A 17,289-nucleotide genomic window follows, 5' to 3' on the forward strand; every position below is an offset into this window, starting at 1 on the left:
ATAATAATAAACAATTTAAATTAGTTTTTGGGAATATCGGCCTTGCAGAGCCTTTGGCTTTTATCTATATATGCAAATTATTACTGAGATTCTTGTACTCAATTGCGATTTTCATTCAATTTATATTGCCACTTTAATGGGTTTCCCATTTTTTATGAATTCCAAAGTGGGGCAGGCAATGAATGCATTATTCTTGGATTTTACAAGCTAGTTCCTTTTGCTTTTACTAGCCACTTAATTACCAGTTAGTTAGAATTTTATTTCAGTGATTTCTATGTAAATAAATATCAATTAGTCAAAAGGTGAACAGCACATAAAATGAAATATTTTTCCCAGTGCAGCCACTTCAGCGCCACGAGTACCAAACAATTTGATCTACTCCAAGTCTTGTTTTGGCCTTAATTAAAATTGTAGCAAATTTCTTCTTGCGATCTTCGCTCATCCGTTAACCATTAACCATTTATCATCGGCGAAGGTCAAGGTGTTTCTGCTGCCTGCTCCTCTCGACGATTTGTATTGCTTGTACTCCAAAAATTGTAGTTTAATTAATTTGCCTGCTTGGAAAATCGATCGATCGCATTGGCTTTTATGCCCCATCATCATCAGCATCGGCATCGCCATCATCGCCGTGACGTACTTGGCCCGAGAGTCCGGGCCAATGGCTTCCAGTTTCGATGTCATCGCAGATACAGAAATATGCATGAAACCATAAAAAAAAGTAGGAAAAATACCACAGATCGAGAATCGCAATCACATGTGGCTCTGCTACCATTTAAAGTTCAATGTTGCCAGCAATTGTAGAAACAAATTTCAGAGTCGCTTACTTCTGTTGCTGGCTTGTTGCTGTCTTGGACAATTTGTTGCCACTTTCCGACTCCGCACCTTAAAATTGCTTTAGGCATTATTCTCTGTATTTGTTCTGCTGCCTTTGGCTTTGGATTTTTGCATCTCTGCGTTTGTTATGTTTTTGGTTTTTTGTTTTTAAGGTTTCTCGGCCTCTCATGACGAACTCATGCAGAGCTCATTAACTAATTTAAGTGGCGGCTGGCCCAAAACACTGAGGCGAATAAGTCTTCTCATGGTGCGGAAAAACCTAAGAAATATTTATGGTTTCATTGGAAAAAAATTGCAACCGCTAATACTGAATAATTTATGAAGCTCGGCAAGAAATCCAGCAAAGAATTTCTAATTAAGTCTTTAGAAGAGGAGTGGCTCTATATTGAATCCGCCACCTTTTTGTTCCCACTGTGACATAAGCCATTTGGAACATGATCTTTTTGGCGTTTTTAATTTCCGATAGTTTAATTGTTTTGACATTAAAAAGTATGAAGATGATTTGTTTTCGGCTTTCAAAAACCATACGTTCTCCTTTTGACGTACATACGTATTTTTTGAGCTTGAACGCGCTGCCCAAGTTGGCACTTGTATCTTACCAACTTTTGATTGACATTAATTGCCAACGCGACCAGGCCAAGAGATGCACACGTCACTCAGCTCACTGCACTTCTTATGAGTTTTGTGAGCACTTTTTTGTAAGGTCTCTTGGTTGGTTTTTGTTTTTCTCTTGGTAATTAAGCAATTCGCGAGTTAATTAAAACTAAAGTACAGAAGAATGCACAATTTTGACTAGATTTATGTGGGCTGACCTCAAAAGTTGCGGCTTGAATTCGGTGGGGCAATCCATGAGAACGAAGTGCATTATAATTATGGTATTATATATAAATCAGCGCATTAGGCGTGGCAAAAAATTGAAGAAGAAAAACCATAATCTACGCCCTCGCAACTCCAAAACCCTGAGACCAAGCCCATTCTCAGGCTGCATGTGAAGCCAAAAAAAAAATAAAATTGGAAAAAAAAGTGAAAAACGGCGAAGGAGCAGCGAAGTTGAAGTTTTCGGCGACGATAATAAAATCCCATTTAAGTTTGACGATAAGTTTTGACCATTAGTCGCTTGCCAGGGGCTGTGGGGTCTGTCATTGCAAGTTAAATGCCTTGGATTTCCCGCCGCTTTTCTTCTGCCTTTTCCCATTTTTTTTTCTATTTTTTGTACCAGCAAGTTATGGAGCCAACTTCGGTGGGCTCACATTGCAATTGATAAGCAACTTAGGGGCGTGGCTAATGCCCTGCCAAAACTTGGCCGAAATTCATCGCCCACTGTATTTGATATATATCCGGGTGGCAGTTATCTGCTGCTGATCAAAATGTGTGAATATTTTGGCAGCGAAAATTTGGCTCAGCCATTTGTGGCATTTTTTTAATGGGAAGAGGATCAGCATATTAATGCAGTTTGGCAGGAAATTTCCCTAATATGAAGTGCCTCATTTTAAATGAGAATGCTTGATTTCATTTCAATACAATTACTAAAAAAGCTGAGTATGTTAACATATTTTATACTTGAAATCATAATAATTATTACTTTTGGCTTAGTATTTCATTGTGAAGACTTTAAAGCTTGTGCATTTAAGTGAATAATGAAATACAGACTCTATTAGGGAAACGTACCTTAAAAAAGTTCCAGGGAATGGCATCAATTGATTAACCTGATTCGGGACGCATTTAATTGACTACAAGTTAATGCCACTGCTCGTTGGACATGTGTCTCAATCAGCTTCGTCCTTGTTCCGATGTCCCTCGTCCTCTGTCCCCCGTTTCCGCTTAACTTGTTCGCCGTCTGCTGCAGTCAGTCAGATGCCGAATGGACTGCAGGTGCCACCCACCCACAGAGTTGCCGGAATGAATCCGTATCTGTTGTTGTATCCGTGCTCCGGAGAAAACACGTAAACAAGTCAACGCAGGTTACGGCTCAATCGCTCAAGATCTCGGGATGTAACCAAGAGGGAAACTGAAGCTGAATCTGAAGCTGAAGCTGAGGGATTTTTTTCCCTCCTTTGACTGACTAAATAAAAATTAACAAGGATAAATGATGCGAGCAGGCAGGCGATGTCAGGGAATGCTGGTAATTGTCTAGCTGCCAGAGTTGCCATCCTCCATCGTAACGCAGTGTTTTTGCGTGTGGGTGGATGGGCGTAAATTGATTAAATGCAAAATTGGAATATGCAAATGCAGCCCCACACACACTGACAATGGGCGTGGCCAAGGGGCGGTTGACTTGGTCTGAGATGTGATTTATGTTAGGTGCAAAGTTTTCCACAACTTTTTTCTGCATCGAATTCATTCTTCTTTTCTCAGCTTTTATGTTTTTTCTGTTTTCTTTTTCTTTTCTGGCTGTTTTTTTTTTTTTAAGGGTGCAATGAACGCAAGTGCAGAAGATGACGATGACAATGAGGATGCACCAGTTGGGGAAGGTGTGAACGCAGAAAAAATTCGCTTAATTTGTCTAAAGAAAAGCCAAGAGCATGAAAATTTCCATTAAGAAAAATGGTGGCAAGTGTGGCAAGTGACAGGGAAAGCTCGACTTTAGCCCCAAGATTGTTGCAGGAGCAGCAGGAGTAGCAGCAGCATCGCTGGAAAAACTTATCACAGCTCGCTGGAATAATGAGAGCAATCAACAGGAAACTCCGGCAAAGAGATCAAATCAAATCAGAAGGAAGTGCCAAAAGGAGATGGCCGTAATGAAAGCAATCAAAAAAGCCGTTAGAAACTTTCAGGCGATCATTACACTACAAGTTTTTAATAAGGACAGCAGAAATTAATACGAACAGAAACAGTACAAAAAAAAATTAAGAAATATATTATTCAAATCATTTTACCAGCACCTCGAATGCCAGTTAGAAAATCGATGATCGTGGGGAAATGCCAAGCGAATCGGACGACATTTGATGCGCCTTCACCGCGAGTCTATCAAGAAACTCCATTTATTCCATCAGAAGTCCAAGACATTTAGTCTATAAATAGCAAATGGTAAAAAACGCGCCTCCGCGCCGAAATAAATGCAAATCATCCGTCTGGACTCAAAACTGGAAAATAAAACAAAGATCGCCGCGTTTTCGACCACTTCTCACACCAAATTCAGAGGCCACGGCGGCAGCAACATCAAGTTGCCGCTGCAACAAAAACACCGCGCTTAGTTGCAACAATGGTCGCGACAACAATAACAATGCCAGCGATGGCAGCAGCAGCAGCAGCAACATCCAATGCTGGTGGCAATAAAATGCGGCAATTACATAGTTGGCTATTCTAATTCACTCATTTTTAGCTTGAAAAAGGTGCGCCTGGCTGGGGCTATTGGAATTTATTTTGGTTCTACAGCAACTGCAACACTAAAAGCTGCAACAGCAACAACAGCAGCAGCAGCGGCAGCAGCAACAACGTGCAACAAGCATCAACAGGTGATTCGCCTGAATGTTGCACGAAATGGGCAAAACAAATTCGAGGAAAAAATCATCTTAAATGCTTCTGCCGAAGAATTTGAGTCTGTTCTTTTAAATGTTAATTTTTTTTTATTTCGTCTTCCACTTGCCTGCAAAAATTCAATAAAGTTTAAAATGTCAACAGCTGGGCGACAGAAACGAGAGAAACAAATAAGTGAAATAATGCACAAATGGTTATTGAAGCCCACGAAAATGTTTGACTAAGTTTTGCTTCCGTTTCGCTTTGCTTTGGGGCTCTCAAGTGTCCACTTGATGAATTAAGCGGGAAATTTGCAAAACTTTATTACTTTGGACGTTTTGAAAAATGATCGCAAAGCCGAAGAAACCGAGACTGCAACGGTGGCAACAGCTGCCCGAGAGGCAATGACAGCGAAACAAAAGTTGCCCAATTGATGTCAAGTTATTGTTGAACGAATCAAAAGTCAATTTTCAGCGCGGCCTGCACTTGGGCGCTATTATATAATATCAAATTCGGCCCATCACACTGCTCTAATTACATTTTAAGTCGAAATCCTTTCGTAATCGCAGCTACCAACGATTGCACTTGATTTCGAGTGCGGCTCGAAAGAAATTTCAATTTGCCCCCAGAGTGTGCGATATGGGGAACAATCCCAACAATCCGAACAATCGGACCAGTTGGTAGTTGCCAGTTGGCCCCGATTGTCGGCGGGTATTATGTTGTTAAGACATCGTTTTGAAGAACGCGTGAAGAAGACCATTTGAGATACACACACATGTGTATCCACAGCTCAAGTGTCACGGAAATCTAAAGTTAAAAGTAACCAAAAGTTGTTCAATTACTTTTCACAGCGGTCCACTGAAGATTGGCAGCAGGTGTAAGCGGCGCTGATAGAGGTAACACATTTTGTAGGCCAACTTAGGTACACGAAATGTTACCTTGGAAAATGGGTACAAAAGTAAGATACTGAGTACTAGATATTAGAGTATCTTTAAGATTGCATCAATTGAAAACTAATACCATTCCCATTACCATTGAAAATTGAATATAAAAAGTATAATATTATATTAATCATTGGTATTATGAATTCGATATTGGTACAAGTTTTTCGCATCACTGATTATAAGACGAGCTGAATGTAAGTGTAGCTATTTTCGATTGGTTGCTCCCCATAATAATTTCAATATCTAATTTTAATATCGCACGCACGCACACATCGCCACCTCGCAAGTGGTCAATAAAAATGTGAAGAAACTCTGAAATCAGTCATCGGAAATAGATTGCTTTTAATTGTTATTTAATCTCGGCTCGTACAGATACATTCAAGGTTAATTGGTTATGGGATGGGATTCGAGGCCTGACGGAAGAAAAGGAGCTATGAGTTTGATGTTGGTAGGAATAGGAAGGAGGAAGTTGGCCCAAAGGCACTCGACACGTCTGCCAGCCGCCAGCCTTGTGCAATGGCCAATGGATGAGTTTCGGGGCCTCGGCTACGGATCTTTGGCATGAGCCTCACGTCATAGATTGCATTTTGGCAGAGGTGCTGCGGGAAATTGGGACGCCACATGAACACGTTTGTGCAGCTTGTGCAATTTTCCCCGGGCAACCGCATCACGTACTTCTCACCAAACTTATTCTATGTTCTGCTGTTGCTTTCCCAAAAGACAATTGGCAAAAAAATGAAAAACAAACAAAAACATATATAGATATTTTGAAAAAGGGCGACTGTATCTTTGGAGGCTAAAACGAAACCTATCATCTGACATTCCCAGTGACATTTTCGTATCGTCTCGATGGCAACTGCAGCGCCCGAGGGCCCAGACTTCATAAAAGCCTGGCTTAAATATCAAATTTGGCCGAGTATTTAATGAAGTCATTCGGGGCGTTGCAGGCTCTCCACTCCAGCTCATCTTGTTATACATCCGCCCGAGCTTCATCATCATCGTGCCAGCGATTCATTTATCATCTCGTTACCCATCATCGTAATGATCGTGCCACGGCGATGATCTGCAACATTTTTTCACCACCTCAACACCAAGACTTGGCCAAAACGGCGAGAGCATCGCTGCGCTCTCTTTGGGCCATTCTGAGAGACTCGTGGATGTGGATGTGGATGCTCTTGGCTCCAGCTCCACGGAGGCAGATGATCTAGAAGTTAGGCGCTAGACTTGCCTCAATTGTTCAAACCGCTTTTTCGTTACTTTTAGGTGCAGTTGGCAACGCGAACGCCGCTGCTACCGCCGCTGCCGCAGTCGCCGTCGCCGCCGACGTCGCTGCCAGCGTCATTGAGCGTTTATTATAAAAAGCAAGCGCATCTCCATTGTCTAACCTAATTCAAAACGTTCGTGTACTTCGTGCGGTTGTCTAGGAAATCAAACTAGCCGAACCTAAAAACATAAAAGTTGCGAAATCCAACCTGCTATATAAAATAAAACCCTCCCCCGCCCGGTGAAAGTAAGAGTTAATACAACTATCGTGGCAAACGAAGGACTGCAAATTAAATAGTGTGCAATAATCATAAAAATAATACAATATAAATGAAATAATTGACAAGTCTAATAAATTTAATTAAATTCGATTCAATTTCAACTTTAGCCAGCGGCGTTTGTGGATACACTACTTTTTGCCATCGTCTGTGAACGTAAAATCGAAACTCAACTAACAAAATGATGTCCTTCAAGTCGTTCGTCCTGCTTGTGAGTATTTATACGTACATAAAACAAGGACATGTATTTCTGGGCTTCAAAAAAAACATAGCTAACTAAGCCTACATAAATCAGTTGGCCAAACAAATCATATGAGATTTCGCAGGCGTGTCCTTTGGCTAAAGCGAAACTATATATGTGTGTGTTTGGAAAGGCCAGCAAGCTAAGCTTGTTATATGTCAAATTTGTTTATCGCTGGCAGGGAAAAACGACCCGTGGTCACTCAGTGTCCTTTTTCGTCTACAATGTCATTTTTCTGCTGCGGCTTTTGGGGGAAGTTTAAATGAGATTTGCCAGGAAAACTGAAGGCAACTACCCATCAAACTGGTTGTTTCAAGTGCCTGGCAAACTGTTTGCTTCCCTTTTTTTCTTTCGTTTTTTTGGTAACACTTGCCGTCAATGGCAACGAAAATGATTGCATAACTTGCCACACGTCTGCCACAGAGCCTCTCATCATCATCATAATCAAAACCCAAGTCCACACACACGCGAAAGTCAAGTGGCGAAGGGGACAAAGTAACCCCGCCGAATCGAACAAATTGCAAATAATCAAAGACACTTAAGTGCTCCACTCCGCTCTGGTTAATATATATATATATATGTACTCCACCATGGATACGCATTCAATATTTGGCAACATCTGCGTTTGCCAAGTGCCACGTAAAATACGCCCCAAATCTAAGCAATACTCCCTGATTGTTCCTAACTAAACACTTGAGTTTAGGAGAAGGCTAAAAGGTTGTAAGGCGGAGGACACATGTTGGTAATATATTTCCCCTTTCGTTTTTAGGCATCATCTGAGGAAAATTGCAAACCTTTTTGCTGCCCCTTGAACAATTGCAAATATATAGGACTTCAACTTGACTTTGTTTTGTAGCCAAACTTTTCTTAGCTCGTGCTAAATTGACACAAGTTTTTTTCATCAAATTGTTGAAAAATATACTTCATACTAATAGTTTCCTAAAAATATTTATATAATTTTCTTTGAATTGCTGTAAATTGACTCAGAAAGAGTTGTGCAACCAAGCAATTTCTAGATGATCCAAAGTCCTTTCTGCTACCTATTAATTTACATATTTTGCTTCAGAAATTCAGCATATTCTCACAATTTTATTGTAAAATTACAGTATTGAATACTTTTCCTGGAAGACCAGAAGTTATCCCGCAATCAAGAGCACACTTGTAAAATGCGAAATACTTTCACTTGTTCGCCATTGTTAAAGCATTTTTGAATCGCGTTTTGAGACGACGCCCTTAAGCAGGCAACAAAATAAAACAGACGCGAGTTTCGCTGGCTGCTCCTTGATGTCCTTTTATTTTTTGTAACTGGGGCGTGTTAAATTGTTGGTGCGACACTTGGATGCAATGCAGGTCCAGACGGCAGACCACACTGTCTGGAAGCCATCCAAGGTGCCTCCGCCCATTCCGCGTTACGTGAGCACACAGGAAAAAATTAGATTATGTATGCTTTGTTCAAAAACCAAAATTGTCTTAGAAGATTGAGATATAAAATTATATTAATAGGTGCTCACTGAAAGCCATTTAAATGCATTAAGATTTTTAAAGAAGACATAATGAATATCTTATTACAATTTAATTGGTCATATATCATGTAATTACTCATATGAATTTTTACGATTAACGTAATCGTGATTGATGGGCGATCATACCAAGTAGTAATATATGCAATGTTTAAGGCCAAACTGCAAGTGTTAGATCTAAAATGTTGTTCTATTTGCCATATTTGTATGGGATTTTTCTCGCAGTGCACTCCTCCATCTCTGGTGCGTCTGGTCTGCCAAGCAGATACAAAAGGTACAGCAGACGATAGCAAAGGAGTTGAGTTTGAGAGCAGAGTGTAGAACTCCAGCCAGACGCGTGTAATTTGCCGCTTGTAACTTTTTGACTTTTCACCAGCGATTCCCCATTTCCCCAAAGCCGCCATTTCCCCCTTATTTTCTTCTTTTTTTTTGCCTTGTTTTGGCCCGAACCGGGCGAAAAACAGCAGACACGGCAGCGTACCAAGTCCAAAATAAAAACCAGGCGCCCAACCACCACTGCCACACATCCGCCCACCAAAAGGCAGACACTCGATAGACAAATGGCCGCTGGCCAGTCGAGTGCACGGGCTTTTGAGAACATCGGGGCGAGCATGTTTTACATGTTAATTTCCAGCCCGGGGAGACCCAACTGGCCAACTACCCAGCTAGCCAACTATGGAGTACAGAGTACGAATGCGTCGAGCACCCACACCTAGCTAGTAATGCCCAACTGCTGCTGCATATTAATGCCCATGATTCCCAGCTGCTCATTTTCGCACGCGAAAATTGCAGAACTGGTGGCGAAGAATCCGAGCAACGATTGGTAGCATTGACTGGCATTCATTCGGGCACGCTTTTGAATTTCAAATGACAAACCTAAAATATTCACAGTTTGATATTTGAGTCCATCCGATGCTGCTGCTGCTGCTGCTGATGATGATGATGATGATGAGCTGGCAAAAGCCGAAAGTCGAAGCTGCAAATTCTGCATTCTGCATTCCGCATTCTGCATTCTACAAATGCTGAATTGTTGCATTCGCCGGCCGCAGCGAATGGGGAATTGTGAATGCAGCCATGATGGGTCAATGCAATGCTGCCTCCGATACTGATTAGAGCCGCCTGATTACGGCCAATATATCGCATGTCTGGCCAAAAGTCTTTCATTGGCTCAACGCTGCACTGCTGGCGATTCGAGTGTAAGCGATTGCCCAATGAATGATGGATGTGTGGAGGGTATTTCAAAGGGATATTTGCATTTTGTCGGGCTATTGGTAAAATTCTACAAATTATTTTTAACAAATCCTGAACAGAATAAGTTTGACTTGCTATAAATAATCTTAAGCTAAGTCGGCTTGGAGCAAAAAATGCAAGATATATACATATAAATATATCTCTAGAAGTTCCACTTTATTTTATCTACATATTTCAAATTACTAGCCCATTATTTTTTATAAACGTCCAGCTTATAGCAGCGTATTCCCCCATTCGTCATTTCGGACAGGCTCTACCCTTGCATTACAAATTCAATTTTAATTGAAATAATTTGGCAGATTTGCCAGATTTCGCTTGATGTCGATTGGCATTGGCTCAAAGCTGTTCCGTGCTTAGGTAATTGAGCCCGGGGGTCGTCGGTTGGGCGCTCAGACCCATTCTTCTGCCTTGGAAGTATGCAATTTTGCGGCTTCACCGATATTTGCTGTATCTTTGTGCGGTTTTATTGTCTTTGGCAATGGTTTGAATGCGGGGGGGGAAAAAAATCCAAACGAAGAAAACCCAAATGGCAAAAAATTAATGACGCTTGAGCAAGCGGCAAGTGCAGCAGCATATACATGTATGTAGTATGAGTTGCAAGAGGGGCTTCTGCGGGGAAATGGTAACCAGCCAAGCATCTGCGCCTTTGTGTGTGTGTTTGTGTGGTAATCTAATTAAATCGAAATTTCAGCTGATTACAAAAGCCCAGCCTCCGAATTCGCTAATTGCCCAACCAAAACCAGAGCGTCCAACGTGGCGTATGCGCAATGTGAATAAGAGCCACTTCTCCCGTTTCCCTTGGGCGAGGAATTTTTAATTGCACTATTCTGGCTGCAAGTGTTATTTCGTCGGCGCTTTTGTGGGTCCACAACAGCTGGCAATTGGAAAATTAGTTCACTGGGGATTTTAACCGAAATTTTGGCATTTAAATGGCGGAGAAATAATTCAAAGTCACACAAAATAAAAAGTTACACTTGTGCAACAATTTTGGCTGTTGTGGTTTCCGCACAACAATTTTGGCTTATAATTTTCACTCGATTTAAATTTTTTTGTTGTACATCAAATGCTTATACCAAAACTATAAGCATAGAAACTAAAAACCAATTAAATCCATAATTTAACCATAATACCACATTGTGTCTATTTACCTTATAATCGGTTTTTATGAGACAAAAAAGCTCCCACATAGTTTTTATAACATTTTAAGTAATTGCACATGAACAGCTTGCAAATGCATAGTTGGTCATAAACAACTACTTAAAGTATTCGATCGTAGCATATAATTTATAAGTTTTTTCTCGCCGGTTTTTGGTTATTTGAAAGGTTAATATCTTTATGGATAAAGCCGGCGGCTTTGTTGCATTGAAGTGTGTTATTTAATTCGGGTTAAATAGGGTTAATGTGGTGTAGAAAAGGCCCATGCTAGCTGAAGATCTGCCGATAAGCAGGCGAAGAGAAATTGACTTATCACAGGTGAATCCCCAAGGAGGCCGTCAGTCGTGAGACAAGCTGGCCAACCTTTGATCTTTGGCATTGTCCTTGTATCCAGCGGGCACGTGACTCTGTGGCAAACAGCTGGGAACATTGGGTGCAAATTGCACAAGGAAATCGCAAAGAGCTGATTGAAATCGTCTGAGTTGCCAGCAAGTTGCAAGTTGCCAGTTGCTTGTTGCAAGTTGCAACAAAAGACTCAAGCGGCGAACTGCAAACTGCAATAAAAGTCATTTCCCATTGCAAGCTCTCTTCTTCCGCCGCCGCCTGCCATTCACTTGGCCCATTAACTTTTATTTCGCCAAATTTGCATTTCAATGCCCCCAAACGAGGGGGAGAGCGGCTTGGAAACACACAAAAAAAACCGCACAGCAACATGCAACATGCAACAGAGCAGCAAAAGCGATGCAGATGTAGATGGCGATGAAAAGGTCAACCAAATGTTTGTTGTTCTACTGAACGAGTCGCGACGCGGAGTCGTGTCGTGTGTTGCAAGTGCATGTTAATCTAACATCTATGTAGGGGACTTTTTTCGGTTGTGCTGCTCTGGTAATTGCTGGGAAGCAGCTGCGATGAGATACGGCACAAAAAAATGTGCAAAAATTCCATAAATTAAGACAACATGGTATCCATAAGTAGGAAGCCAGCCAAACCTCATCATCGACCCACGGAGTGGGCGTTGCAGAATGCTGCTGGAGTTTTCTAGGGGTGCCGCCGCTCCAAAATGATGCAACTCTTGTAAAATCCATCTAAGTATCTATACATATATGTGCCTCCATATTCCCGAATGACGTCTTAATAACAACGCGAATACCAACAAACAAATTGCAATTGCAGCAAGATCTGAAACCAACATCTAAGCTCTTTTCCCAATTAAATTAATTAAACAAATGCAACTGCAGCGACACATCCGTCCATCTGGATTTTTATGAAGACATTTTGCCGTAAACATTTTTATTGCCCACCATAAACTATTGCCATCCGATCCGATGCGATCGGCTTAAGCATATTAAATGCTAACCGCCCATAAATCAACCGAGCTCAGCTCCAGACACTCGAGTTTGCCATTTAAGCCGCGTTCAAAAGGCGATTGTCATAAATAGATACATAGATACATCTAAGCGGATCGCTGTAATTCGGCATCCGACTCTGTAAACTGGGTCGTGATCAAATGTGAGCGGGGATGTGGGCAAAAAGTCGGACAAATGTGAAGATTTGCACAATTATTACTTATTTATGGTACGCCAAACTCAGCCAGACTTGGTTTGACCTATAATCTTTGTGGCGCAAAGTCTACAACTTCTTTGGAGTTTGTGCTCACCTATAATTAATTTAAACAATATTCACTTGATGTTCCTGGGTGGCCATCAACACGATGAGTGACTAGTGGGCGGACACAACAATTTGTCTAGAAGTGGAGGTACATCTATCTACACATTTGTGCTTTTCCACGGACTTCCGCACATAGCAGTGTATATGCTTTGATTAATTATGGAAGAGCTCGAACAAAACTTGTTGATTTAATAAAACAAACTCAATAGAGCTGGCAAGAAGAGCTCATTGCTGTAATTAACAACTCGGCCCGGCCAACGGCAGCATAATAGCCATTTAATAATAAGCCGGACAAAGCAAACAATTGTTAATTTATTGGATTGTGCACGATTAATGATGCTTCAATGCGAGCCGGCTCGTGCCTTTGGATTTTTTTTTTCATTTGGTGGGGGGCAAGATACGCACCTGCGTGCGATGAGCAATAAAGCAAAAGTGCGGGCACTTGGCCAACAAAAATCTTAATCATTGAGCGCCGTTTTTGGTAGCGCCACCAGCGGGGCAAGATCAATGCCTGCCTCCACAGCGGAGTCAAGGTGCTGCTGGCCACCAAGCATGGCAAATGGGAAAGCCACAGACCATGGCAACGCAGGAAAACCTTCGCGTCTAATGAGCATTCTCCAGCAATGAGAACAGAACTTGGACCACATTAAAGCTTGAAATGAAATAGTCATGGTTGCCAAGACCAAATGAGAACAACCGAGTAGTCAAGGCAAAAGAAGACACTTGATAGTTTCCCATAGGAAAGTTAAGATTTTGAGAAGAATTTAGCCAAATATAGTAAATATAGTTCGAGTTTGATCCTTTAAATCCATTTAAGCCCATTTAATTTAAAACATTTTTCTAATAATTTATTTAACTTTAAATCATTGAAAATATTTGACTGTGTTTTTATCTACTAAGCCCACCGTTGTGATTTTAAATAACCAGCAGATTCGTTGCCTGATTGTCTCAATCTTTCAGCCAGACTGTTGCCGCCCCTTCTGCCAACTTTGGCTATACCATTTGTTGCAACTTGGCTATCTGCAATTTTTTCCCACTCCCTCCCCTCTTGCCCATTAAATTTCGACTGTCGACAAGTTGCCGCAATTTATTTTGCGCCTCTTTTGCCTCTTTTATTTAATTAACACGCAAATTATTTGCCGTTATTTTATTTAAGTCGACTGTGGTGTTTTTTCTTCTATTTGCTAGGCCGACTTGAGATAATTACATTTGTTTTACACGGACAATTGCCGTTGACATGCTTATTGGCCAGGTTTTTGTGTCTGTTACCACTTCGAGTTTTGTACTTGAAGAACCTGAAGGTTAGGACCACCCACGGCGGTAATTGCGGAAACTTTAGTGGAGCTAATTAATTTAAATTTAAACTCATTTGATGGGTGAGCAAAATGTGTAAAACGCCGGTGGAAATTGCCCGATATGCCTCATTAAATATATGGGAAAATTTAATGGATATTACACGGATTAATTAGGAGTACATTACCTTATATATAGATGAATTCGTTGGGATATATGTAGCATGCCTTAAAGCTGGAAACTAAAATTCAAGGCAATTTTTTCTTTAAATATTTATTACATCAATTTATAATAGATGAGATGCAAAGCATAAGCTTTTATTAGTTTGTTAAATACTTTAGAAGGTGAACTGGAAATGCTTTGAGTAATGTGTATTAATATAAACATAAACACATGACTAAAAAAAATCAGTACATGGAAAATTAATTAAGTTTATTTATAATTTTATGATATTTGATTCCCCATCGCGATTATAGATTCGATTGAGTTTATCCATGGGAAAGCCTCGTGCGAAGCGGAATCCCACTTTCCTTGACCAAATATGCTCCCATGTGGCTGGAGTTACACGTTCGGCCAACACGTCGTATGCGCAGTTTAGCAATATGCACACACAACTAATCAGCAAACAATGTAAAGCAGTTCCCACCTGTATCGCTAATGATACCGATAATAATGATCAATGCCCCAAGCTTGCCCACATAGAATATTTACTATGTGTATGTATGTTCCGCTGGCTGTGGATAATTTAGTGCCAGTGCGGCATTTCCGCAATCCGTTGCAGCATGCATGCATGTATGTACATATGTAAATTGAAAAGTTGGCAGCTAAAAAAGCACACAACCGAGACATTAGATGACAGGCAGAAGCCCCGCGGATTGGCCCGGCCAAGTGGTTATGGCAACTGGTTGACCGGCGGCTGTCGGCCAACTGATGGATGGCTGCAATCTGACATGTGGATGCGTTGACGAGCTGCCGTCACCACCAACCAACTAACGTCCAACATCGTTGGCCACCATGTGCATGTGTCAATTAGCCGTGTTTAAAGAGCGGAATCGCGGAATCGCTGAATCGGCGGCAGATCGCCACTAACCTCCGCCATTTGCTGCCCTTTTGCAGGCGATGAGCAAACGCCTTTCGGGCACGTTCTAAATAAATTGCCGCCTCTTTGGCTGCGGCTTCTGCTGCTGCTTGGGATGCCGATGCTGATGCACCTGCTCCGCCACGGCTGAATGTCAGTCGCGATCTTATCGGAGCTTCTACATCCATTTGCAACCGTTCACTTTTCAGTTCGCCCTCTTAATTTGACCTTTAAGTCACTGATATAATGTCGCACCAAGTGCCCGGCTCTTACACCGTGAAAAAAAGTGAGACATATAAAATTAAATAGCAAATATCATATAACGAATACATAAACGTCATAAAATTGCAAGCATTTCCACTACATTGCATTTTTAAAGAATTTCTTTATAAAAACTAGTTAAATGTTAATCCAAACTTAGTTTATTGTCTGTGTAGTTCAGCTTACTAAATTAAATTCCATTCGATTGTCTTGCAGAGCTTATCCCTCGCTGCCATCAGTGCCTATGCCTACGCCCAGATCGTTCCAGGCTCCAACGCGTACCTCCCGCCCACCAAGAACGGCTACGACTACCAGGAACCCAAGACCCCATTCGTGAGTATTGCTACCATCTGAATTATCTATCTGACTATGTGAGGGTATGTGGATATATGTGGGTTTGGTGCCATGTGGCTATCTGGCCGAATGGCCTGGCCAACCGCCTCAAATTGAATCCCAGTCAACGGACTAATTACGGCCATCATTCTTGGAGCAGTTGCAGTCACAGGCAGAGGCAGCCAACTCCAGTTGGATCCAGTCGAGATTTGTCGCCGCATTTATCACCCGGAGTGCTGTGGCTCAACTCAATAAATGCGGCACGTCATGCTGCTGAATGTCGGCCCAAAATGATGGCAACATTTCGAATCGGTCGCTTGGTGAAGGGCTTTGGCTTTGCCAGTTGAAAATGAATGGAAGTTAACCTTTCGAGATCCCCCAACCAACTGGCAGATCGTTGCGAAAATAGCACAATAATGCAGGTGAACTTCCATAACGCGAAGTTCAGCAGTTCAAGTTTTCCTAAGCTAACAATAAATATTTGGCATCACTACTAAGAGTTGTAATTCACTTCGACAATGAGTATTGAGCAGTATTTACACCCCATTTGGAAGTTATAGCTATTTCATTTTTGACTTTTCCATTTGCTAAATGGTCTGTTACTCCCACAGAAGCCCGGCCCACCTGGAAGACCAGCGGCACCTGGACCCCGGCCACCCGCACCGCCCGGCACTCCTCGCAACATTCCTGGCCAGCCAGCCGATGTGAGTATATCTTAATCATCATAAACAGCAATCATCAGCCATTGAAAAGATCAGAGATCAGTGATGCATAGATGCATTTTTATTCCAATTTGATGTTCAACATAATGTTCACTCAGCCAACAAGAGTAAGATCAAAGATCAGTTTGGCATCGCAGAGATATAGAGATTGCCAAAAAATAATCGGTTTTAAGATACAGATACAATTAAGATTTGAGATTATTTTGATTTATTTCTCAACAAAAACTGTGCTTGTTAAATTAGAACTGACTTGTTTAATTTTAATTCGTAATTGTATTTTTAGTTTTTATTTTCTTACTAATCGTGTGTTATCCATTATCCCAAATGCAGGACCATGTCCACGTGCCCGGCATGCCGTACGACTTCGAGTACGCCGTCCAGGATCCGGAGACTGCCAACGACTATGCGCACAAGGCGTCCAGTGATGGCGATGTGGTGACCGGCGAGTACCGCGTCCAGATGCCCGACGGAAGGACCCAGATCGTCCGCTACACCGCCGACTGGAAGACGGGCTACCACGCGGACGTGAGCTACGAGGGCGAGGCCACGTACCCGCAGGGTCCACAGCCAGGCGCTCGTGGTGGTGGCGGCGGTGGTGCTGGTGGTGCCGGTGGGTACAAGTACTAGGCGTGGGTGGTGCTTCGACTGGGTCAGCTGGGGTCACATATGTATCTTGCGAAACGTGTAAGCCTTACGATATACCAATAAAAAGTATTGATAAACTAAAGCGACCACTGGTGTTTGATTTCCGGAACTACGGCTAAGTCTGGAGCTTTACGATTGTTGGAATTCGAATTAGGTACATATGTATACGGCTTATCCAGCAGCCTGCAAACTAAATCGTTGCAATTCTTAGTAAGAATTGAGTATGATAAGAAGAATTTATCGATAATTACTCAAAACTTCTGTGCTACGACATTTTACGACTACAAAAAGCACGTTCTTTTAGAACTACGACAATGTGTATATTAAAGTTCAACAAAATCAGCAAC

The 17,289-nt window shown here is 41.7% G+C and overlaps 1 protein-coding gene across 1 annotated transcript; it reads left to right on the top strand.

Moving 5' to 3' along the window:
* Nucleotides 1-6,624: 6,624 nt before the first annotated feature.
* Nucleotides 6,625-17,028, top strand: LOC6609047 (cuticle protein 19). Its single transcript, XM_002033714.2, has 5 exons — nt 6,625-6,744; nt 6,886-6,986; nt 15,459-15,575; nt 16,187-16,279; nt 16,628-17,028. The coding sequence occupies exons 2-5, from the start codon at nt 6,957-6,959 to the stop codon at nt 16,922-16,924; spliced, it is 537 nt and encodes a 178-aa protein (XP_002033750.1). The 5' UTR covers nt 6,625-6,744; nt 6,886-6,956; the 3' UTR covers nt 16,925-17,028.
* Nucleotides 17,029-17,289: the final 261 nt, after the last annotated feature.

The sequence above is a fragment of the Drosophila sechellia genome, chromosome 2R (assembly GCF_004382195.2).
Source record: "Drosophila sechellia strain sech25 chromosome 2R, ASM438219v1, whole genome shotgun sequence".
Lineage (NCBI taxonomy): Eukaryota > Metazoa > Arthropoda > Insecta > Diptera > Drosophilidae > Drosophila > Drosophila sechellia.

What these genes read in the sequence shown, in the direction of transcription:
- LOC6609047 (XM_002033714.2), top strand. Translation starts at nt 6,957, where the DNA reads ATGATGTCCTTCAAGTCGTTCGTCCTGCTT. An exon ending in TCAAGTCGTTCGTCCTGCTT is followed by an intron (nt 6,987 to 15,458) that starts GTGAGTATTTAT and finishes ATTGTCTTGCAG; the next exon opens with AGCTTATCCCTCGCTGCCAT. An exon ending in AGGAACCCAAGACCCCATTC is followed by an intron (nt 15,576 to 16,186) that starts GTGAGTATTGCT and finishes TTACTCCCACAG; the next exon opens with AAGCCCGGCCCACCTGGAAG.